General features: G+C 37.6%; 1 protein-coding gene across 1 annotated transcript; it reads right to left on the minus strand.

Annotated features, from left to right (window-relative positions):
- Positions 1–7,885: 7,885 nt before the first annotated feature.
- Positions 7,886–25,073, minus strand: CPSF2 (cleavage and polyadenylation specific factor 2). Its single transcript, XM_085317533.1, has 15 exons — positions 24,966–25,073; positions 24,151–24,336; positions 22,645–22,804; positions 22,449–22,554; positions 20,727–20,856; positions 20,115–20,230; positions 19,453–19,640; positions 18,387–18,677; positions 17,325–17,425; positions 16,780–16,980; positions 16,024–16,176; positions 13,932–14,157; positions 11,761–12,060; positions 10,666–10,800; positions 7,886–10,550 (listed from the first exon to the last, which is right to left on the minus strand). The coding sequence occupies exons 2-15, from the start codon at positions 24,297–24,299 to the stop codon at positions 10,458–10,460; spliced, it is 2,349 nt and encodes a 782-aa protein (XP_085173659.1). The 5' UTR covers positions 24,300–24,336; positions 24,966–25,073; the 3' UTR covers positions 7,886–10,457.
- Between the last annotated feature and the right edge of the window lie 142 nt (positions 25,074–25,215).

Genomic DNA, 25,215 nt, shown 5'->3' on the forward strand with positions numbered 1-25,215 from the left:
TTAGATGCTTGACAAATAATTAATCAGAGCGCACAGCTCCTGACCAAGAGGCAATACTCTACCAGAATTACACTATCTTAAGTCTAAACATAAGTGATACCAGAACTATGAGCTGTGATTGTATTACAGTATCTAAATGTTTTCTGAATTATCTTGCCCCAAAAGTCTGTATTATCCTAGCCCACAGCTAGGATGCTACTACAGGCAGAAGCTAGTAGGCAGAAAGTGAGCTTTGATCCTCTTTTCTCTTCCTCTCCAAGTGGTATTCTTCCCTTCGGTGCTAGGTTTAGCTCAGTTGGTTAGAGTATGGTGCTAATAATGCCAAGGTTGTGGATTTGATCCCCGTATGGGCCACTTGCTCAAGGGTTGGACTAGATGATCTCCAGAGGTCCCTTCCAACCTTACCGATTTTATGATTCTTCAGCATACTACCAGATAACCAGATCTGATGTGATAGCTCTACTATGACAGATAGTAAAGGAGCAGTTTTGTTCAGACAGGTCCCTCAAGGCATCCCTGCTGTGGCATGCAGTGCCTCCTTCGCCAGCCAGGCCCTCAGCAGTCCCTTGGCAGCATGAGTCTGGCTCCATGTCTCCAGGAGCATTTCTCCTGCTTATCTCCAGCCCCTTGCGACTGCAGTTCTTTCTCAAACTTGCCTGTGTCAGGGCAGCAAAGGCTCCTCACTGGGCAACAGGCTGCTCACAGCAGCACCAGAGCCCACAGCACCTGGCTGCAACAGGCATGTGGCAGGTGCCAGTGGAGTCCCACTCAGGGCACCTTGTAGCCCCCTGTGATCAAAATTCTGCCACTTACGCCAACACCTCACACTAGGCTCAGCTTAGGCCTAGCTGCTGTGAAGCAACAGCTTCTTTGTATCACACACGTTAAAATTATTGTATCTAAACCCTAAAGAATTAGCCTCACTCTACCTTTGCTCCCAAGCCACCGGATAAGTCATAACAAAGTAAAGCCATACTAATACTTCAACAGTCTTTGGGGTGATGACTCAGGCCTGCTCTTGCCCTGAGGCTACTCATGGTCACTATTGCTTGCCTCTTCTCTGCCTCAAGTCCAGCTAATACTTAATCATATCAACGCAAAAATGGAACTGTTTCAGATAGAGACACCCTAAAATAACTGAGGTGCTTGCATGTAAGGTAGGTTCAAACTCCTTCAGTAAGTGAACTGATCCAAAACCACATCTTTTAGCAGCTGGTGTATTGGTCCCCCAGGCTGTAGCATGAAGATGGAAAGAGGCAGCAATGTCCTCTGATAGCAGGTCTGAAAATACCCACCAGTACTCATCCTTGCCAAGGGAACATTTGRTTGCATATCTCATCATGCTTCAAAGATGACTGAGAATATTCCTGTTGCTTCCTTTCTGGCCCCTTGCCCTGATGTCTCAGTTGAAAGACTGGCCTGCTTCAACAGTTGACAGGGAAGGGGATACAGTAGCCTACAGAGAATAGCCTTCTTACAGTCCTAAGTTTGATAATAGTAAATAAGACAATTGCCACCTTCAGCTAAAATTAAGTCTTAAACACAAATACTAGAGACTCATCTGAGATGAATCTACAAGTGGCCATTTAGAACCTGGGCCTGGACTTTGCATTCAAAGTTACATTCTTTCATGAAGGGTCATTTAACAGTTTAGAAACAATGATACAGAGTAATATTTCTTCTCTTTCCCCTCACATGCAGTTTTTAGACCATAAGCTCTCCAGGTAAGGAGGTAATTATATAGCACTTGCCCAGACCTGACTGGAGCACATTCCTGCATATAYTCAGGGTGAACTCTCAATCTGCACTTTCCAGCATCTTCCAAACCTGGGAAGCTCTTCAAGGACAGGGTTGCCTATGACACTTTCTCTAGCAAAATATACTAAGTAACAAAAATTGGAGTTTGACCATAATGTAATGACTAATTTGACACTAAAGTGCAAAAAATTCTCATGATTTATATCATCTTTATCTGTTTTAATTTTAGGGGCAGTGGGGAGGTAGCGAGATGTCCCTGCAGATAGATTCCCATTTGTTTCATCACATATACTAAGCTTAGTTTTTTTTTTTTTTTTTTTTTTTTTTTTAAAGGGTTTGCTAGTGCTATGCAAGTTGTTTCATTCAGATTCTTTTGTTTCAAAGATTTACATAACCTGCTAAGCAACTCATGTTTTAAAAATATACATATGTAAAGCAAATTAACATTTTCTGCAGGAAGTTTCAAGTATCTGCACAAAGAGGAGTTGAATAAAAATGTTAATTATCTTTTTAATCAGTGTATCAGAAGTAAAGCTTTAAATTACTTGAAGATTATTAGTAAGGATAGTTTGTTCAGATACAGAACACAAATTTGCAACAAAAAAATGTAATTGTTCAAATGCTTTTCTGGAAAGAGATTTGATGAAGGGCACAGACACACACATCTTTCTTTCCCATACAAGCTTATGACCACATTGAGCAATACCATTGATTCCCCACTATGGTTTTCAAAGCTCGTTTCAGTCCACATCCAAAACAAAATGCATGCTCAAAGCTCTGAAGCACAAGTATTATATTACAGTGCTAGAGATACTACAGCACAGATGCAGGAAAGGAGGAACTTGAAACTAAGGAAGTAAAAGTGGCAAACAAGACACCACACAAACATGGCATATGTACAAATTTGTTGTTTTTGTATGACCAAATAGGATTGATATTCACTGACATTAGCCACATCAGCGTTTATTTCTGTCCAGATATAGAGCGGGCATCAAAAACTGCCCTTCTGAAAGGCAACTCTTAAGATATGTAAAAAGATACCAAAGTAGCCTATTTCTTCATCATTCCTCATGTTGTATGAAGTCACAGCAGAATAAAAGTCAAAGAAAACTTTGTATTTTGTGTTGCACAATTTCAGCTACTGATTGTACTAGAACAGTTCATTTCAAGTTAGAAAACTGGTGAGGTAAAGGTCTAGTCATTTGAACTGTTACAAATAACAGCTAAATATATTGTTTTATTGTAGCATGCATTTACTTTATCTCACTTCTAGAAAGCTAGTATTAGAAAGGTTGCATGGATGACAAAGCTGCAGAAATAGTAAATCAAACTGCTCTTAGAAGTTAACCTTTAAAAATAACGTCATGATACAAACAAATCATCTCCTTAAAGATCTTTAAGTTATCCTCATTATGTTGTAAGTATGCACCCACCTTTGCAAAAATAAGATTTCAGCATTCATTTTGAGGGTTTGGTCTATATACATGATTTCTACTTTTTTTTTCAGTTTAACATCTTCTTTGTGCCTGCTCTGTATGACAGCCAACATAGTTCAAAAGTAATGGAAACATCAAGCTTTTTGTCCCATCATAAAGCAGGAGCCTACAGGAACACCATAACTCAAAGCATATTTTGAAAATATGAAGAATTAATGATAATGAAACAATACCCAAACGTAATTAAACCTCCATTTCACACAAAAACAAAAGTAGTATTTTGACACTTGCACAAGAGACATCAGAATTACAAAAATTCACTACTGAATTTCTATGACAAAGACAATGTTAACTATTCAAGATGTCAATTTACAGAAACACAAAAGCTAGGTTGAAGTCAGAGGGACTGTTGCCATCAACTCCAACAAGAAGAGGATTAGGATCACGGTTTGCAATATCAGAGTGGTTTTTTTCACTGTAACAGAAACTAAATTTAGACCCAGTTACATAAAAATACTAATAGCCTTAACACTTTTAATCAGCATAAGAGGTTTAAAGATGCACAAATGATTTAAAGTCTGTTGACTAGTTTTATAGTGCATTTGCAATATTGTGCATTAGTAAAATCAGAGATTATGAAAGAAACACCAAAACAGAATAAAATTATACAAAATACAAAAAGTAGGCTATACAAAATGACTCAAACTTTGATTCCAATAGCAATTTTATCAGGCTGCATCAAGAACAGCATTCGTCTCTACAGGTTCCTGCAGTTTGGGAGCTAATCTATTCAGGTAATGCAGTACAAGTACCACCTGGTTCAGTAAACAGCCTGGACTTTTTTTTTTTTTTTTTCCTTTCTTTCTTAGTGTAGTGTGATCCTACAAAGAGCACAAAAATAAAGTGCTTGTTATCTTCATACTGTCGCACACTGCTGATCCACAGCTAGCACAACAGCACAAAGCAATCTGGCAGGCTTTCAAATGCCAAGTCTGGCATGGTGATGGGCAATATGCTCTGCCAGCTGTGCAGCCTCTTCAGGAGTTGTAAAATGGAAAAAAAATATCTGATTTTTAAGAGAGTTCATCATTATGGCTTGCAAAGCACCTCCCAATAATTTATGAAATACTGACCATATCACACACTTTTTCCCCCTAGCAGCTAAAACAGTTCCCTGACCACAGAAGATATATTTGTGCTGTCCTAATACAATTAATCACTTCGATAAGCCACAACTCTTGCCCCAGGCAAACTGTAAAAATAGGAAATAGGAGGCAATATTGTCATCTCCCACTCCCTTGAGAGGTAAGCTATACTATGAAAACACCTCCGTGTTCACATTCTGAAGCACCTGCAGCACCTCTACAGACCAGTTACCTAAATACAAGGGTTTTTTTTCTTGAATAGCTCATTGTACAATGTCATTAGAAAGTATTCCTTAAAAGCCTATTTTTGTCATGACATCCTTACAGGAACAGATCAGACAAAAGTGAGCCCTACGGAGTTTTAGTGATGACCAAGTTCTATTGACTTTCAATTTTTCTTCCTTCAAAGATCTTCCAAAATCCATTGTATAATTTTACTACACCATTTCAGTATTACTACTGATACAAGGGGTTGCCTGCCCTCCTCTGGAATAATTTCTGAGAAGTTTTACTAGTACACCTGAGATAAGTGCACCATAAAACTTACCACATGAACTGACTATTATTTTAGAGAAAACAGACCAATTTTGAACCAATTACTGTAAAACATATTTTAAAAAGCAAGCATTATCACTGTTCTCTGGCTAGTAACTTCTGAAGCCAACTGTTCTTTCAACAAAACTAGAAAGAACTAGACAGAGAGGGAGTAGCTTCCCCAGATTAGATAGACTGCTCTGGCTTTACACAGAACTACAGCTTTCAGCAAATCCTGGAAGACAGCTTTCAACTTTTTACAACCATTACRCAAGTCTTCTTGGCAGGAACACATCTGCAGTGATTTATGCTGGCTTTCTCTAGATCAGGGTTGTTCTGATTTGTTAGCAATCTTGTTCTGATCTACACAGCACAGTAGTTTTCTAGAGCCTACAGCTCTGCGTCACAATATTATACAGCTGATGAGACAGCTACACTGAACGCCTTGCACAGAACGTAACCAAGTTAATCAGCTACTCCAAAAGATACCTATGAAACCATCAGCTTGAGAAATCGATCTCTTTTTTATTTATATGCTGCAGTTTATTGGGAATAGTTATTCTTTGCAACTGAAAAACCACAAACTTATTAGATATAACCAAAGGGAAAAAGTTCTACCAAATTAAGGTGTAATGTATGCTATAGGTTAAGTTTGCACATTGGATATGGGAGAGTTACTTAGCTATCAAAGTTCTGACTAGACATTTATTATGCCTTTTTTCCTACCTAATAAAGGTCAGCAAGGGCACCATAGCCATTATCACATGCAGAATTCTCCTCTCCTTGACTTCCTTACATAATTTTTAAAGCCAATTTTAAGAACACTGTTGTCAAACTTGGACTGAGGTGGATAGAAACCTTTTCTAACTGAAATTTCCATAATTCCAAATTTCTTTACAACTGTATATGTCAGAAACACTCTTTAGAAAAGTTTGCAGCACTTCATAAAGCTTGCAGTGAAAATGAGTAAAATCTAATTAAGCAAAACTTTTGCTACTGAAATCAAGTATTTGCTCTTTGTTAAAAATCTTATACACTAGACTTGAAGTTACCAACTACACTTTTTGGCAGATGCTGAGCTAATCATCATTCAGCTTCCATCACTTAAGAGCATTACATAAACTTTAAACAGTAATAGCCTGCTGTTATGTACTGAACTTGCTTCCTCATAACATTTTGGGCTTCTATGTATCCCTTCCAATGAAAACAGCCACTTGGCTTTTTGAAAGTACTACTAAGAACTACAATGATTCATTTTACTTTGTATTACAGTAGTAATATAAATTATATTATCTATGATAGATTATATAATGCACTGCATGAAACATCTAGTCCTCCCAGATATGGGAGATACAAAAATACATCAAACTTGCATGCTTTTGCTATGTGGCAAAATAAAATGCATTTGTCCAGATCAATTAATAGATCATTTAAACACTATTTTTGTGTTCCTCCTCTCGCACTGTGAGGAAGTTATAGAGCTGTAGGCACTGATCAGTTTACTTACCACTGAACTGCAGCCATTCTTCAGCAGAACTTCTCTGCCAGAAGCACTAATACACTTTTTAGAACAGGGAAATAAGAACTATACAAATTTAATTACAGTAATCCAGATAGGTCCAAGACAATGCTTTCTTTTATCCTTTGGTTGATACTGGTCAAGCAATTTGACATACACTAACAGCTGATTATACATACTGTTTTATCATGCAAGGAGGGCGAAGTGTTAGACTGGCCAAAATATTCCATGAAAAATTTGCCCGCTGGCAAACTCTAGAGGATTTTCAACAGAAGCCTGAGTTGTTATACAAATGCACTGAATTTCACCGGAGAGAACAAAAAGCACTATTTAAGAGGAACACTGTTCACATAACCTTCAATTAACTACCCAGCTCTGTATTTACAGAGTGACTCCCATTTACAAATTAAGTTGTAATGACGTGTATTTTGATCTTTGAATCTTATTTTTCTTCCAACCACAAAGATTCTCAAAGAGGTTATTTCAATATTTCAAATATTTGTAAAGACAAATTTCAAGCAGCAATTTTAAAAATTCTCTGTAATGTACAGTTTAATTATCCCATTTTGAGCTACCATCAGTTCCTTGTACATGTTGTTCCCAGATCAGGACTTAAGTTCTACTTACTGGAATTGTCAGATTTGATTGCTTGATCCCCACCCTGGCCCCTGCACACACACACACCTTTTTTTAATCAAAAAAATATCAGCGACTGCCAYGAAACAGAATATTGTGCTGTTTTCAGGTCCCTTCAGTACGGATTCTTGTGCTGAAGTCTCTAAAATCTCATGCTTGACCTTCAAAATGTTCTCCCCWGGCAATAAACTCCTTCTCTCACAACTAAATTATTAATATACTTTGTGTCATGCCTTAGAGTGATCTTGATCCTGCAAAGTGTTTCAGGTAAAACCATCTACAACAATTACTTAGATGGGCAGAGGGCAGCGTTGGAATCTCGTTGCTCATAAAGTGTTTGACTGTAATTAAAGTTAGTACAGATATAGGACAATTCCTACCTTTCCAAGGGAGTTTTACCAGCAAGTAGGTCTCATATGTCCTCATAACACTTATTCCAGTTGAACACAAGACATACTATCTTTCTCTCCATTAATAGCATATTTTGAGAAGTGGCTCTGGTAAATCTAAGTATTGCTCAGAGAAGAAAAAGAGGAGAAAGATTTTCAGCTTCACCTCACCTCAAGTACATGCTGTCAAAGTCAAATGATTAAAAATGAGACTGTCACCCACAAAGTTACTTAACTTCAGGACAAAGCTATATTTAGGTAATGGGAACTGATTAGTTTAGATTTGTTTTTCCTTTAAAGGGTTCTGCTTGTACATTCCCTTAATCTTTGAAATATATATTCACATCTAGTAGAGAGGGACAGCAAAAAGAATGAAAAAGTTAGTATTTTCCCCACAAACACTGTAACCTACAGAGCGCGGTTTGATTTTAAGTTATACTCTTGCTTCAAGAGCAATAAAGCAAGAAATAGCTTAGGGGAGTAATATTCCCTATAGGATTTTTATTCTTAATGGAGACAGCGTACAAGTCAGGAAATACAGCTTACAACCCAGGGCAGCATCAACACTTTGTGGAGGAGAGGGGAAAATGAATCTCTGATTTCTGATACAAACAAGAACCAGATTAGGAACTATAAGTAAATTAAATATAGAGAAGATAGATTCTTGTTTAAATAGAATCACAGTTTAAAAACCCCAAACAATGAAACAAAACCCCAATGATAATCCAGAGAATTTAAATGATATTAAGTAAATTCACCAATACTTGTTTCAGATCCACAATGCTTGCAAGTAATGAATGTATAGCTGAGGAGCACACCTGCCCTACAGTGCAGATGCAGCCAGTGATATGTTTATTACTTATGTCCTGTATTCCCCCCTCATCTCTTACCACCACAGCAGTTTTCAAACTCAGCTTTTCCCCAGCTCCTTGGAGATGGAAAGAGTAGCATTGCCCTGCATGTCCTCCACCCTTGGCCTTCTCATTTCTCCAATATACTGGTGGGGTAAGAGGCAGCAGCAGCCTGCTAGGGCTGATTTCCAGGCACATTCATGGCAAATAGAACAAAAAACAGCAACTAGTCATTTTGCTCGTACTTCAGCTTTTCCCCAGTGAAGGCATTAACTTTACCAGAGGACACAAGAATTCAGCRTTCAATACCATCAGCCTTTTGCTAATCTTAAGCTGCATTTGAATTAATAGGTTAAAAGCAATAGAAGTAGAAAGGCAGATAGACAGCATGATCACAAACATTTTTCTTAAAACTAGTACTATTTTTAGTTTGATATCGTAAGGGTTATCAACAATACATAATACATTCTATGAAGCCACACATTATCTCTCCCCAGCCCAACCCCCAAGGTAAAAGGCCAATATGATTATGTACAAAATAACTCACTTTATAAAAATTCATTTGTGTCAACAATAGAAAAGTAATACAATGGTATTCACCAACAAGCATCCAGTATGAAGCAGATTTACATGGCATTGCTACAAAATAGCTAAACAAAACAGAGCCTTTCTAAGAAATTCTGGGTGCCAGTATAATTGAAAATAAACATTTTCCTAAACTGTAGACAAAAAAAAAGTGTTCAGCTGTTTGGTTAACCCTAGCCAAGATTTTTTTGTGTTTAAATTGTTTTATGTTTTTAATATCTAGTTCTAGCAAATTTTTTTTCAAGAAAAAAGGGACTTCAGTTTTAAGTTACTACCCTAAACAGAATAAATAAGTCTGTAGATCAGATAAAAAGAACTATTAGTCAAAAATGAGTTGCAAAGTAAAGTATCTTTCCACTGATAGCCCATAGGGCTACATTTTGCCGCTTGTCAAAAGATTTTATTTTAAACATACACACATAGACCACATATCACATTGCTGTTGTATGTAAAAACAAGCAAACAACCCACACACACTCCCCAAGCATGTGGTTCACATGTGGATGTGGAAAAAAAGATTAAATAGACTCTCCAGAGGCCATTAGTATGCATAAGTTTGATCAATATTATCCCCTCAACTTTGAGGAATTAAGCCACCCAAAATTGTGCTTAATCTTCACTTAAAAAGAAAGATCGGTTCCTAGCATCAGCAAGTACATTAAACCCATTGTCAAAACATGCAGCTAGTGTGAAACCTGGCACAAAAGCATTAAATATATCACATGAACTCAGATTTCAAGATGAACAATCTTCCTGAACTCAGCTCATTGCACACTGAACTTAAACAGCAATACATAGATGAAGAGTGTTAGTCCTTGTAAGTATTAAAATCAAAAATTGTGAGATTTTACAGTTGGCGTAAGTCTGCAACAGCTAAAAGCTACAAGTTCTATAAGCTTTTACAGTTACTCTGAAGCACACAATTACTAGATTTTAAACTGCTTGACAAATTTCTCTAGTTTTCTCTTTTTATAAGAGTACCTTTTAAAAGTCATTTTTGATCCAGCAGACTAATATTTCTTACAGTATAAGAATGTATGTTATGGAATAAATCAGTAACATGAGGCAGTTGCAACATTAACATGCACCTAGATTAACTAAGAGAAAGTCTAGGTAATTAACTTTCCGTAATCTATTACAAACTTCAACTAAACTCTGCTGTTCCAAAAAGGGGACTCTCTCCCCCTAAACAAAACAAAAACCCCCTACCACAGCCCACCCACAGTTCCCCATCTAATTTTGTTTTAGACCAKAAAAATGACTTTTATATATTCTGTACTCTTTAGCATGGAATCTATCAGACCAAAATATGCCCTGACTAACTGAATCTTTCTTGAAGAACAGCYGATAAACAAACTCGGTTATAATGTATTGTGCAAGACAGAATAAATCATAATGGTTTGAAAGTAAGCAACACAGACTGTACCTACAGATTTGTGCAGAGCAACAGCAGCAGTTATTTACACATTTAGGGTAGTTAACTGTCCATTATGAATTAGTTTTCCCCTATATAAATTAGAAAACTATAAAAAGTCAGAACCGGGAAGAGAGAAATTCTCATTATCTTTTAAAGTTCAAGTAAAGATATCTTTGCAGCATTTCCTTTAGACAATAGCATATTGCTCGTACAAAAGGTCTCTTATCCTATAGAAGTCCTGACAGAGACAGCCTTCCAATCCAATGCGTCCTGTTTCAGTCTGAAACAAAAGACATGTTTCAATTTACTATCTTTACATTAATGAGATGGTAATTTTAGTTTAGAATATATGCAATGGATTACTTGTTGAAGAGTTTAAGACATAGGACACCTACCCTGCGAACAGCCACCAGGTTGTTGCACACAAGCACTCCTCCTACAAATTCGGCTTGAATACCTTCCCGCAGAAGAACTTGCTTGAAGTCAGATAGTCTTGGTTCATTCATAAACACAGACTGATGTCCAAGCACCTTTAAACAACAAACAATTTTAGTAAGTCTGCTACAACCTCACACTTTCACAGATCTCATCGTTATTGGATTAGCAGCAATATGGCCTATGGACAGGCTATAGGACTGTAAGTTAGAAAAATGGTTCCATTTGTCATTTGCAGCAAGACCTCTGCAGAACACAAAGGCCTTAAAAGTCATCCATTAAGCAAAAGAAATATTTCCTGTGTTTACACTGAAGACAACTGTAAAGCTACCCCTGAAGATCCCTCTTAAGAGCCATGAAACATCAGGGACAGAGCTACAGCAAGCATTATTCCTGGCAGCACATACTCCTGTGACACTTGTCATAAATCAGAACAGCCTTTACAGCTCTCTCCAAGTTTATCTAGCTCCTAGAACAAATTACATTTAGGAGTGTGCAAAAGCATCTTAATGTAATGCCAGGATTAGCAGGCATTTTATTAAGTGAAAGAATAGTATCTACTCATACATGTAAAGTATTTTCATTTAAGAGTGAAGATAGAAAAGATTAAAGGAATGAACTCCCAAGCCATTACTACGGAGGTGGATACGCATATATTTCTAAGACATATTTTTCTACTTACAGTATATGGGGCATTTTCCACAGCATCAACAAAACGTACTAAAACCCAAGAGAGGCTAGGCACCAGCAAGCATCCAAAGCTACAAGTACTAACTACAAATATGAAACAAGTTACAATAACTGTGAACTTATATCCACAACTAGATGGTAACTCTATTATGCTTAATACGCAGAAGAGAATCCTCACTACAAAAAGCTTAAAATTTGGACAAACAACAGTAGCATCTTTAACAAAGAAAAAAAAACAACAAAAAACCCAGTTTCAGTTAGACTTACATTTGAATAAGATCCTAATATCAAGCACTAAGAACTAGAAAAGAAATCTGAACACAGAACTCAACAAAATAAAACCCAAACCAGTAAAGTTTCTGTACCTCATGAGGTGGCAGAGGTTCCAAAGTAGGAATGATCTCACTCTCCTCACACATTTCCTTATCGTCATCACCAAACAGGCTTTTCATAGCCTTTTGTTGTGCAATGACACTGGAGTCCGAAGAAGGCATATCCACTTGCATCTCTATGTCTTCATCTTCCCTCAGCTCTCCCTCTTCCAAAATAACTCCAGTGTCCACTTTTGAAACTCGCATGTCCAGGACACCATCTATCCAAGCCAACTCAGCATCTTTGGCTTTACAGAATTGAAGGGAGCTGACGAGTGAATCTTTTAACCTGACCTAGATTGCACAAAAGTAAAAGCACTACTGATTTCACAGAAAATACAATAGATATTTCACAGAGTCCTTACTCCAAGCTTTAGAAATTAGCAGTTTTCCTCTCAATGTCTCTGCACAGCCTTGATTCATAGTCCTTTGGGGAGGGAAAGGAGGGAAATCAGTATCGTCAAGGCAAGATGTAAAAAGCTTACAAAATGTGTGTAGCCCTTATCTTACAACTTGAAAGTAAGAGAACAGTAACTTAATTTTGTGCTAGTTAAAACAAAAAGAAAACCTTTCCGACTACAAGCTTGAACTAAACTTACAGTGAGAACAACCAATTCTTAATTCTTTAATCTTTAAAATTCAATTCTTTAATCTTTAAAATCATCTGAAATATTCCTCTTTGTGGCCAAGGGGTTCTTCGATTGGCCTTTGTAAATTTAAGGGAAGCTTTTTCAGCTACACTCAGCTGAGCAAACTGCAACTACAAATTCCAGCCTTAAATGCAAGTGGTAGTTAATATTTTATTGCAAGGAGGGATTTTGTAGAAATCAGATCTGAAGTGATTAAAGCATCCAATTTACTCTGACTTTTCTGGCAAATATCAAGATTTTAACCCACTGGATAAAGTCCTACTCTGCAAGACCACTATACACATGAGATTATGTATGATCCCAATAGCAGCATCAGGGCTGCAACTGTACAAAGGATATTGCAACTGATGAAACTGTAATTGCTGCACAGTCTGCCCACATGACACTGACATTTCTGATGTCCCACTCATCTTTTTCCTAATTCAGTGTCTCCCAACTACTTCATCTGTTCAGAAAAATTTAAGCAGAAGAATAAAGTAATTCTATGCAGAAGATATAATTTCCTCCTTACAAAAACAAAGCTATTAAAGTTCTACTCAAATATTTTGCAAGAAATCAGAACCTTATCATTTCTTACAAACTAAACACTTTAAAAAAAGCTTAAAAGAAAAGGCAAACAGAAAATATTGCTGTTTCAAGAACAGTAGAACAGGATAATTTTCAATAACTGGAAAGTTCCACTTCTAAAAAGTTACATATTTTGCTCTGGAAGAAAACAATTCTGCAGAAGGACCTCTACTTCAACAGTTCTACCAATGTTTTTCTATTAACTTCACCCATTAATGTTTTCCTCCTTTTTAAACCGCATGTGAGACACTCTCCTCTGAACAACCTCAGAAATCTTACCTGCGACCATACATAATTTTTATGTGCTTCACTCAAATTCTCCAGGTTCTTATTTAGAGCTTAACTATGAAGATTTAATGCAAAACATTATCAGGACCTCACTTTCTAAGAATACTCACCTTAATGTCATTGGGTTCTTGGGGGGGGAGGGGGGAGAAGGGAAGCACAAGGGGAGAGGAAGGGAAGGGCTTTATTCTTAATTAACTGCTCCTAGTTTTAGGTGTTCATTTTTAGGCACTGTTTGGATATGAAGGATTTCATGCATAGACATTTATGTTCTTTAAGGCTCCTGAGATTCCAAAAGCAATCCTAAAATGCAAGTAGTATACAGCATGCTTCAAATATAGACATTAGAAATCTATTAAGGATTCAGTAAAACAAACTGATGTTCCCATGGACATGAGCCTTGCCTTTTGCACCACAAGAAATACTACATTAATCTCAAAATTTTGAATGCTGCTTATAAATAACATTCACTTGAGCATAACTCAAAAGCTTACCCAGGAAATAGAAAAGTGCTACTAACATCTTGATCCCACAAAATCAAATGTACACACATGGTATATTTTCTTCTTTGCCCCCAAATAGACAGGCAAATTAAAAGGTCTGTCAATACAGCTCTACTATAGTTCACACTACTTATACAAGTAAAAAATTCTAATGCCTTACCTGGTAGATGTGAGTTTCACTGGTTGCATCTACAGTTTCATGTAGTTTGGGCATGTAAACTTTAATATCTTTTCCACCAAAAGCTCTGCAACACTCTGCAAGGTCCTGACTGGCCTCAGGTGGTCCATGGACAATGACCAATTGTCTTGGTTTCATTTGGTTAATAATTTTTTTAATTGAGTCGCCATCTGAACGTCCTTCATAGTCGATATATGTAACTCTAGCTCTAGTTTGAATTTAAAAAGTAAAATTTTTTAAATTAAAGATTAAATCTTTGAGAACTTTGAGATATTTTATATAAAATAGAATGTACTTTGAAAATACTACACATAAGCTAAAGGTAGCAGCACAAGGTATATTTCACAACAGCCTGGCCATCATAGATCCGTAACAAAATAAAACATAGTCAAGTATCAGCATGCATGTATAGCTTAACACTATAAAATTCCCCAAATTCACTTAAAGTTATCCAAAACATTACATAAGCATAGATTACATCTGAACAAGTTCAATCTTTTCTAACAAAACATATACATTTGAATAATGGTGCTGACATACTGTTGCGTTGCTTCCTCTTTGTTTTCCAGCCTCCTACCTGTCCCCATCATATAGGGGATTAACTGCAAATTTCTTAAGAGTGGGAACCAAAACAGACTGTGCAGTCCAAGAAAGACTATAAAGTCAGTCAACCAGGATTAATCTGAGGAAAGAAATTTGGACATCTTCCCACTTTCCTAATTCCAAACTAGTCCTTTACCCGTTTGCACACCACCTATGACACCACTTAAATAAAACGAAGGTAGGATCAAGAACGTAAGACTCACTGGACACATCTAACAGTTCCATACAATTCAGCATGTGTACAACAGTTTTCCACTAAGAATTCTGCAAAGATCCCCCTGTCATACTATCTTGCCAGCAACAGCATCTGCATACACTATAAGTATATCCAAGCACCCATCTAGTATCAGGAACTTTGGAGGGCTGCTCCGAGAGATTTGTGGGTTGGAATTCTCCCACTATCCCTTTATATCACACAGGTAACAAGCAGAACAGAGGAGGAAAAAAAATGGCATGCAAAGTATTTAAAATACTAATTAACACCATGATAGCTACATTTGCATAGGTTTCTTATTAGCCCCTCAAAAAAGAAACATAAAAACAAAAAACCTACACTAGACACAAAGAGCTACCATCCTGTTGCATGAGGAATAAATGAATGAATGGAATCACTATCCACTGTCACTAAAAAAGAAAAACAAAACACTTTAATTATTTCATATTTCTCTTCAGTGTTGGAGAAAATATAATCAGAGTTCCTGCCTGAAAAAAAAAATACCCAAAGCTTTCTGGATGTGAATGACCAATAAATCCCTACAGTATAAGGCAGATTGGAAGAGATGGGCAAGAGGATATGCCCATGAAATTCATGGAAAAACGTTTGGGTAACTGATCAGAGCTGTTGCACAGATAGCTGACAATTTTAACACAAAGGGGACCAAAGGGCGGCCTTTACTTTAGGCAGACAGCTATGTCAGTTGAGTGAATCAACTGGTTGTATAAACGTTTCCGCATGAGTTAATCAGGAATATAAGTATCTCCCTGAGTCAGTCACACCACCACAGGGGAAGTATATACCTGGCTCAGCCCAACAACGTAAAAAGCAAAYGACAAAAGATTTGAGGAGAGCAAAAGCTTGGGCTAGTTTCGACCCACACATTCTTTCCAAGCAACAGAGGACACCCAGCACCATGACAGTGAGCACGTTATAAAGACCCGTAATGGAGATCTCGCACTGTAATTGAATTGCATATTGCAATTGTTATATTTTGCTAAGCACAACTTACATTTGCCTTTTGATTTCTGTGCATTGCTGTATCACTTTGCTAAATCAAGTATCCTGTGTAAGAAATATCTTCAAATAAGTAAATCTTATATTACACGACACCCTCCACACATGGAATGTAAAAGAAACCAGAGTATTAGACTGACACTGAAAAAGAGACAAAGCAACTGAACACCGGTTATAATGCACTTGCCTTTTCATTAGCATCCTCTTAGCTACAAAAATACTTAAAACAAAGCCACTCACTTAATTTCCATGGACTCTGTTGCTGAAATACATTTGGTAGGAACATCTGATAAATCCTGGTCCATAGGTTCATCTCCATTTGTCAAACCAGATTCTAATTTGCTTTTTTCTTCTTCTGTTGCTTGAAGTTCTGGAACCAGAAAATCCTCAGGTCTAAAGGACAAAAGGTGTTTTGCTTTTAAATTGTCTTACAGTAACACCAATGGACTACATATTATAGTAATAATACAGTAGGTGTTGTTTATAAGATGTTTCATAAGTCAGTGCTAACAGGTTTTTGTTGTTGTTTTGGGTTTTTTTCCCCACCCCACAATTGCCTTTGGTACAACCACATGTAAATAGAGCTCATTTGGAAAAGATCACCTTTGTATCCTAAAAAAGAAAACTGAGTATCTTGTGGAATACTAGCAAATGGAGGGAATTTAGCAAGCATTTAATATATCAAATTGGCAAATATTGCTAGCTTTTTCTGCGACAAATTATGCTTCTTCCTCTTAATTATCATTTTCATAAGGGGAGCACGTTCAAAAAGGCCTGAACACAGGCCAAGGACCAGCACAGGTCCAAGGATCCTATCATAAGCTTCCCATGAAACTTTGTGGAAACTACCTTAACTTTTCATTTACCGCATTGGAAGAGCAAGTAATAGTTTTGCAGAGCAGAGATGATACTGATATTTTTAGATTTATTTTTATGATTGAACTATTGTATAGCTACTCTATGTTATTAAGTATTACCACTGCTTTTCCCACATACTTGATAATCTCTCCATATTCATCCCATTTAATTCTTTCCTCAGGAGCTGGAAACATGGGATAAGATTTCTTCGCCTGTTTGAAGAAGCTTCCTTTCCGGCTACCTTCACCTTTCATCATCAAATCATGCTTGGTCTTATGTACAGTAGGCTGATCAATGTCTTCTTCAGCATCACTCTCATCACTGGAATCAATATCTGCCCTGAAATGACATTAAAAAAAGGCATTTTTTTTCTTTTTGTGTTTAATATTACATAAACACACTGAATAGGAAATAACAGTCCACATAATATTGACTGTTCTCAGCAGGATGAGGCCAGTTTAGATATATCTGAGAAAAAGCTCACAGCCAAATAGCAGACAAAATAGGTAGATCATAAAAACAAACTTAACACAATCATCAAAAACTCCTGAATGCCCTCAGGTGAATCTATCAAAACTACCACTTGTATTTATCCCTGTATATAGTTGAACCAGCAGGCTGATCACACAGAAATCTCAACTCTGACAATAAAAGTAGAATACAGCAATAGGCAGCATACTTACTCTTTAGATTGTTCCAACTTCTTAGCTGCTTCTTTCTTTAGTTTCTCCTTTTCTAGGTACTCTTCAAGTTCCTTTCCTTCCAACTTGACTCGTTTTCTCAACTACAGATAGAATAAAAATTAACACTAATTTCTGAGTAGCTGATACAGCTTTAATACTTTTCCTATGCACTGCTGACAAGGTAAGTATGACTCTCTTATTCCAATAACCAAACAAGGCAAAGCTGAAGTTGCACACTCAGATGAGCAGTGCTCTTCTACTCTTCCTGACTGTATCATTAATATCAAACAAAAGCAGTTTGGCAAAGGCTAGACTAGCAGACAAAGCAATGGTAAGTTTTATTGCTTACTTTTTACAAGTCAAATTAGAGACTAGGTCACTACGAATATTGATGAATTTTTGTAATAGTGTATTCACGGTAATCTTATGTTTTTACCTCAAAATAGAAGAAAGCTCCATTGTCAGGAATTAAATTACCACTGAGATCAGAGGGATACACACTCCCATATATTAACAAAGTATATCAGACAGAAGTAGGTACAGGTATTCTAACTGAAAATAATTTGAAAGCATGACTAACATTTAATTAAGTTAGCTGTGTTCTGTTAATTTCTAGCTTTCACTTATTTTTCTAATTCTGCTGGAACATATTCTACTCTTTTGACTTGATTTTCCCCTCACCCTGAAACAGACGACTTTCCAGCAGGAATAATCATATATTGTCTGCACATTAACTGCAAGCAGCATTTTTTCTATTATAACAAAAAGACACAAAAGTATTGTCTCTGTGTAAGTATTTTAAAACAACTTCATGTTCATCTCTATGGAGTATTAATTTTGCCACATGACCCAAACCCAACATTTTTACAAGTTTCTTAATATAAGTACTATTTTACACAAATTTATCCACAAGCGGTTAAATATGAAAACATGCTGATTTCAATTTTCTATTTGCCACTAGAAGTGTTTTCAGTAGGCCAAAAACAAAACTAAGTTCAGTTTTGATCACATTCCCCTAGATGACTCACATCAAGAAGTCAGAGGTATAAAAAGAACTCTTACCTCAATATCTATAACTTTTTCAGAAGGATTATCAATCAGGAATCGTGCTAATGTTCCTGGTGTAGTGCGATAAGTTAAAATTATAGAGTTTTTTGAATCCTGGCACCACTGAATGAAGAGGTCTCTAGAAAAACCACACTCTAAATCTGGTTGACTAGCAAGAACAACTTTTGGACTAGGCACTCGAGCCAAATCAGACAGACTATGACATAAGGAAAGGTGGCGGAACTGAAAAGGATTGTTTCTCTTGTCTTCAAAGCACCTCATCAGTTTGTCACTCATCCATTCTACCTAAAATATGAATTAAAGGGAAAAAAAGTTATTTATAGGAATATGAGTTCTCAAATGATAAACATACCTAGCATTAAGTACAGGGATGCAATATGTACATGTTTACATTAATGTTTCTACACATACTAAGAAAGAATGTTGAGTGTAAACAGTAGAGAAACTAGTACTTTATGTTCTCTTCTAAATATCTATAGCTATGCTCACAGGTCTCATGATGAAACAAAAACAGAAATCAATATTAAGAAGCATGCCCAAAGTCATGCTTTGACTTTGTGTTACTTGATCTAAAAATACAAGACAAACAACCATTCTGGAATAAGGACAAGACCTGGTATTTAGCCTACAAGTACCTGAAGGAAGGGTGTCAAGGGGACAGGAACAAACTCTTTTCAGCTGTCCCGTGTGACCGGACAAGAGGCAATGGGCAGAAATTGAACCACAGGAAGTTCCGCCTGATCGTGAGGGGAAATTTCTTCACTGTGAGAGTGWCGGAGCACTGGCACAGGTTGCCCAGAGAGGTTGTGGAGACTCCTCCTCTGGAGATCTTCAAGGCCCGCCTGGATGCAACCCTGTCTAGCATGCTCTAGGTGACCCTGCTGAGCAGGGGGGTTGGACTAGATGATCTCCAGAGGTCCCTTCCAAACTTACTGATTCTATGATTCTACTTGAGCCCCTTTCCCCCCCACTGACCTTTTTAAACTAACAAAGGAAAAAACAGCACACTGTTGGGTACATAGCCTGTTACCCTCTTCATTGTTACATTTTCAAAACAAACCTGTGATTTRGAAAATTCCACTACATTGTAGCTGACATTATTCAGAAGTGCTAGTGAGTAGACTCCTAATCCTGCATCTTTTGTTCTCCATATCTGATCAAGAAGTTGAGCAAGTTCCAGAACTCTGCCTGCTGTATCCACAGCTATTAATACATTTCCATCACCTCGTAATGTCTCCAAAACATTAGCTAAGAAAACAAACAAACAAAATAAAAGACCATATACTCCGTATACTTTGAATCATGATTTTGGCACTTTTTTGCTACATTCCACTAGCAACCACAATCAAAAGCAAATTGAATTCAGAAATAAATTAAAGTTTAGGTTTCAAAACTGTAATATTTTTTTCCTTTTTTTTAAAAAACCTCTATTTTCCTGATTTTTAATAATGTGATGAGGAAAATCATTTTAAAATCTCTCGAGATCAACCAACACTAACCTAAAATACAGAGTTTTCAAAGTTAAAACATGGTGCAAATCATTGCTCTTATGAAAATGTTTTACTCACAGGATTAGCACCATCAGAAAAGAATGATGCAAAGTTTGTTAAATTTTAATGAAGAACCTTAATTTGGATGCTAATGAACTGATTATAGGAAAACAATTTACAATGGTTAATAAAACATTCTATCGTTATTTTGAACCCCAAACAGAATACATACTCAGTAGCTGTTCGTCCCTTTGCTTCCTCCTAGGCTGTATGTAAGTGGCATTAAATGAATCTGTAATAAGCAATGAAGGCCTGCTCAGCATTTCCAGGGAACATCCATTCAGATGGCTGTGGAAAAAAAAGGGCCAGATCTCATTTTATGCAGTTCTATTTTATATGAAAATAGACAGCTAGCTTCCAGATGTTTACATGTACAAACATCACATTCCTCAACTGCTGAATAGAGTCTCACATATAAATGAAGGAAAGAACGACTTAAAAGACTTCAGGCTAAGAATAAGAGGCTGTTCAAGAAAAGCCAAAGTCTGATCAAATAATTGTGAAGAAATTAGTGTCTAGCATTTGTTAAATTGAGTATGAGTAAGTGCAGTGGCAGTTTCACACAGGTTTCCTGTTTCAAACTTACAAATAAAAAAGATCTGAGGGGAGTAAATAAATCCACAGCTGATGTGTTTCAAATTCATTAATCTGAACAAAGATAAAGTATTGGTCTTATGATACCTGAAAAGGCACTGCTACTTCCAAAACTAATTTTTTATGCACTGCCAAATTATGAACACCTAACACAATGTGCAAGCAATATACTTTGCTATGTTGAACATACATCTCCCTCTTGTGGTTGAAATCAACTGCATAAACAATTTCTTCCTCTCCATCTTTGACAATCTTCCAGATTGTGCCTCCTATCATGTGACCAGCTGGCAATGGTGTGATTGACAGGCCATGTCCTTTGCCTACAAAAAAGTAATTTAAAAAACTTTCAACATTTCAGGTACATCACATCTACTAAAATCCATTATTCTAAATACAAAATAGCAATTGAAAAAAAAACTGAACRCCAGAATTATTGGAAAAACAGTCAAATGAACATGAAAAAAAGTCAGTGATCTATCCCTCCTTCCAATCCAACCAATACCTGTATTTATATATATATTTTGCAATTTGCCTCTACTCTGCCTCCAGAAAAAGAAACTAAAAGTGAAAAATCATTACTTCTCTCCCCTTCCCACCAACTTCTAGAGGTATAGCAGCCCAGCTGCTGTAACTATGGACCTAACCAACAGCAAATTATATAACAAACATAACATACCAAAGCAAGTGCACTGGTGAGAGGTAGGCCCCTCTCCCTACAACCAAGAATATTTACTCTATCATTCACTGTCTGGGTACTTACAAAAACACATGAATTATGCAGACTGGAAATTCACTGGAAATTGCAAACAAGCTGCAAAGAGTTCCAGAAATGGCGTCTAATGTGCTGCCGCACAAGTCAGGGATAACAAATCTTTTCAGCATCTGGTAATATTTTTTTAAAAGTACTGTTTCTCCTTGTTATCAGTGCTAACCTAGATATGTGTCAGCATCAGACTAGACCACTCATGACAATTACTCMCTGTCATTGCTGTATTTCATCAGCTTGCATAGAAGTGCACAACTCTGGCAAAAATTAAAACACGTATTATTTTCTTGGATGTACCTATCAAGTCTTTTTGATTCACTTCAATTAAGGAGTAAAGCGTTATAAAATAACAGTTCACTAAAGTATTTACAGGATGTAAAAGCTAACAGCATGGACAGAGCCTTACCACAAAGTTAGTATCTTGAAAAGGGGCCAGCAGCCTTTAAGAACAATTTCCATTTCTATTTTTCTTTTTCACATTACAAGGCAAGTACTTTGGCAAGTAACATTCAGCAACTGCGATATGATGCAACTCAGAGAGAAGCTGCTGGTGGTAAGGCTGTAAATATCTCTGTGCAGGACCAGGACTTCCATTTCATTTTGATCTTTAAACTCAGTGAGAGCAAAAAGCTGCTGATTCTCAGAAAGCTAGTTCTCAACATTAAGCCATACTAAGTGCCATTCAAAGTCTGCCAAGACCTCTTTGTTAAATCATTTAGACACTAACTCAGTACGAGCAACCAATTCATCCTCTGGAAAACCTTTCCTTTTGCTCCTGGTTACTGAGAAGCTGTCAAGGTACCTATCACTTGGCATGAGTAAATGCATTTTAGAGACATAAACAAATTCCAAGAAAAGTTAAAAAAAATACAAGAGAAATAAATGCTTAGAGAGGCTTTGGTATAACCTGCTCCTCATTAATTTAAGTAGAAATTTTAATCCATTTCCAAACACAATTACTGAGGCAAATCTTCAACTGATACAGAGCAACACAGCCCTACTGTGCTGGACTGTTTCAGGGCTGAGAAACACACATTCAAAGACCTACTCCTTTTTAAAAAAGTTGCCTTAATTCATAGTGAAAGGCAACAGAACTATTAAAAGATAAGTCATGTATTGAAACTTTTGCTGATAGAGTAACTTTACCTTTCAAGTTCACAATCTGAGAAAACTTCAGTTGTTGTATTTTGTCAAAGGCTGCATCTACATCATCCAATGTAAAGAGAGTGAAGTCTTCTGTATTATGGCGGGACTAAAACAGAAAAATAAAGAAAATTCAGCCAACTTGAGCATTCTACCATATTGGAGACTTTGTGTATGAAAAAAACTAATTTAAATATACCTGATAGAGATCATACATAAACATCTGTCCCATTTTATAAACGGGAATAGTTGCATAAATGGCACAATTTAAGCCCATTTTTCCAACTGCATATGGAAGTGCACCAAGATGTAGAGGGTCAGGATGAGAAAGAAGAACAGCATCAACCTGGTGTACATGTCTACAAAAAAGGGACAACAAAAGGAGTGAGTGATGGTCTGCATTGTGTTCTATACTCTCTATTTTGCTTGAAGTTGTTCCAGTTCTTTTGAAAACAAGCGCACAACTTGAATGTCAAATGAGAAAATAAATATCCTCTAGCTGTAGAATAAAACTTCTAAAAACAATTAAAAAACCCTACAAATATTTCCAGAAATTCAAACTACGTAAGAATTAAAACATGCATTTTGAAAATGCAACTTCAAGGCCAGGTCACGTAAGAGCTCTCAGAAGTTTCACACTAAATTCTTGATACGTGAACACTAGAAAGTACATTAACTGAAGGGCCAAAATTATTTTCAGAGTAAAGATACATTATAAACTGTTTACACATCAAAAATGTGTTACGTATTAATCCAAAACAGACTACAGCTATTATTCAGATGAGCATGACCAAGTAGAAGTACTCAATAGCTTAGCCATTATGTCTATCACAACTGAAAAACAAACTCCAGAACAGATGCAATACGTGAAAACAGAAATTGGATCGACATACTCTGAAGTCTAACTTTTTGTTCCCTTAGCTACAACAGCACATCCCATTTCTCTTGATGGACATTCTTCTCAAAAAGACAATTTTGTTTAATTGCTTCTCAGGTAAGACACTTAAACAAAAACTTTAGAAGCTATCTTTAGTACAGGATAATCCTCAGTTAATAGGCTTCAAACACTACATGTTAATACTTAGAAAACTAAATCTATTAAAATAGCATCATAAGACTTAAGTTTCCTCCAGGAATTTCCATGTTCCAGGCCTAATTCTGAAATCAATGTGTGCACATCAGGAAAGCTCCTCACTGTTCCTCACGGTAAAACTCTAGACTTTTTTTTTTTTTTTTTTGGCAGGTGTGGAACACTAACAAAAGCTTTTCTCCAGACACAATTCCTTAAATTTGAAACGAGAAGCAAAAGCCAAACCACTTTACCTTCAGCTTGCATGAATTCTCATACAATGAGATTTTTTTTATTTAAACTTAATTAATCATTCTATATCAGTTTAGAGTCAAGCTCAGTCTCCCACAAGCTCTGTTCTTTGTTATGAACAGAACAAAACATCCAAATGAAAACAAAACCAGAAGAAGCGTGAGAATTAAGAGTTACTAGATGTGACTCACTGACACTCAAGGAAAAGAAAACTTTTTACTAGAAATGTTTTATCAGTCTTTCTTTTCAAATAACAGATATCTTCAAAGTAAAAAAAAAAAAGGAACAATTTTGGATTTAACAGCATCATACAAATAAAACTAAATGGTATTTGAAAAGCTTCCGAGAAGAATAAGACTTTTTTCTTTTTAAACAACTACTTACTTTCTTAGTGAATCAATAATGTCCATAGAAAAGTTTTCATCCCAGCCACAGTCCAATAGAAACCGAAATTCATCTACTTGCAATAGATAGCACAGGGCAGACTCCTCCTGCACCCCTGAAAGCGTGGTTAACTTGATAATCGATGTCATTTTTCCCTCCAGGTAATTGATCTCCAGGAGAACTATTCTGAATGAAAAAAAAAAAAACAAAACAAAACAAAGAAGTTTCACTAACTAATCCAAAGGAAAATCTGTTCATTTAGAACCATCTCTAACATCTTAGATTTCCAATAACACGAAGGATAACGCTTTTTACATACTATCTCAAATACTGCTGCTGGCTATTAGCTTTTACCTATCTTCTGATCCGTCGCATTTTAAATACAGGAAAAGACACTTTTTATTTCTCCCAAGGGGATTTTTTTAACCGAGTAAAAGAAGGGTAGGGCCTTCGCTACCCCTAGCAGCGGCTGTCCCTAGGGGCGCCGCAGTCCCCGGGCCGCCGTCCCTCCAGCGGCCCGCGGGGCGGCCCAGCACGGCGCGGGCCGGGGCAGCTGCTCGGCGGCTCCCGTGCCGCCGCCGCCGCCGCGGGCGCCTCGCCTCCCCTCCCCTTCCCCGGCCCGGCCCGGCGCCCCGGGCCCGCCAAAGGCCGCCCGGCGCCGAGGCGGGGGCGCGCCCCGAGCCCTGCCGGCAACGCGCCGCGGCTCCCCCCGGGGAGGAAGCCGGCGCGGAGAAAGGGGAGAAGACAGGGTGGAGAAGCCGGCAGCGAACGCGGAGGCGGGACCCCGTGGCCAGGGCAGCCGCGGCCGCCGCTACCTGCTCCGCGGGCCTCGCGCAAGCCCGCCGGGGCGCGCGCCCGCCGCCTCATCCGGACGCCGCCGCCTCCGCCATCTTGAGAGGGGCGGGCAGAAGAGGGARGGGAAGCGCGGGGGTGACGGCAGCACCATCGCGACGCCGCTGCGGGGGGGGGCGGCTCCTCCCCCGCTCCGCGAGCCGCCGGTGGGCTGTGCCGGCCTGCGCGCTGCGCCCGTTGCCCTTGGTGTGGCCGCTGCGCGGGGGCTCGGCG

Source organism: Rhea americana, unplaced genomic scaffold, assembly GCF_003343005.1.
Source record: "Rhea americana isolate MKP2758 unplaced genomic scaffold, rheAme1 scaffold_5, whole genome shotgun sequence".
Classification (NCBI taxonomy): domain Eukaryota; kingdom Metazoa; phylum Chordata; class Aves; order Rheiformes; family Rheidae; genus Rhea; species Rhea americana.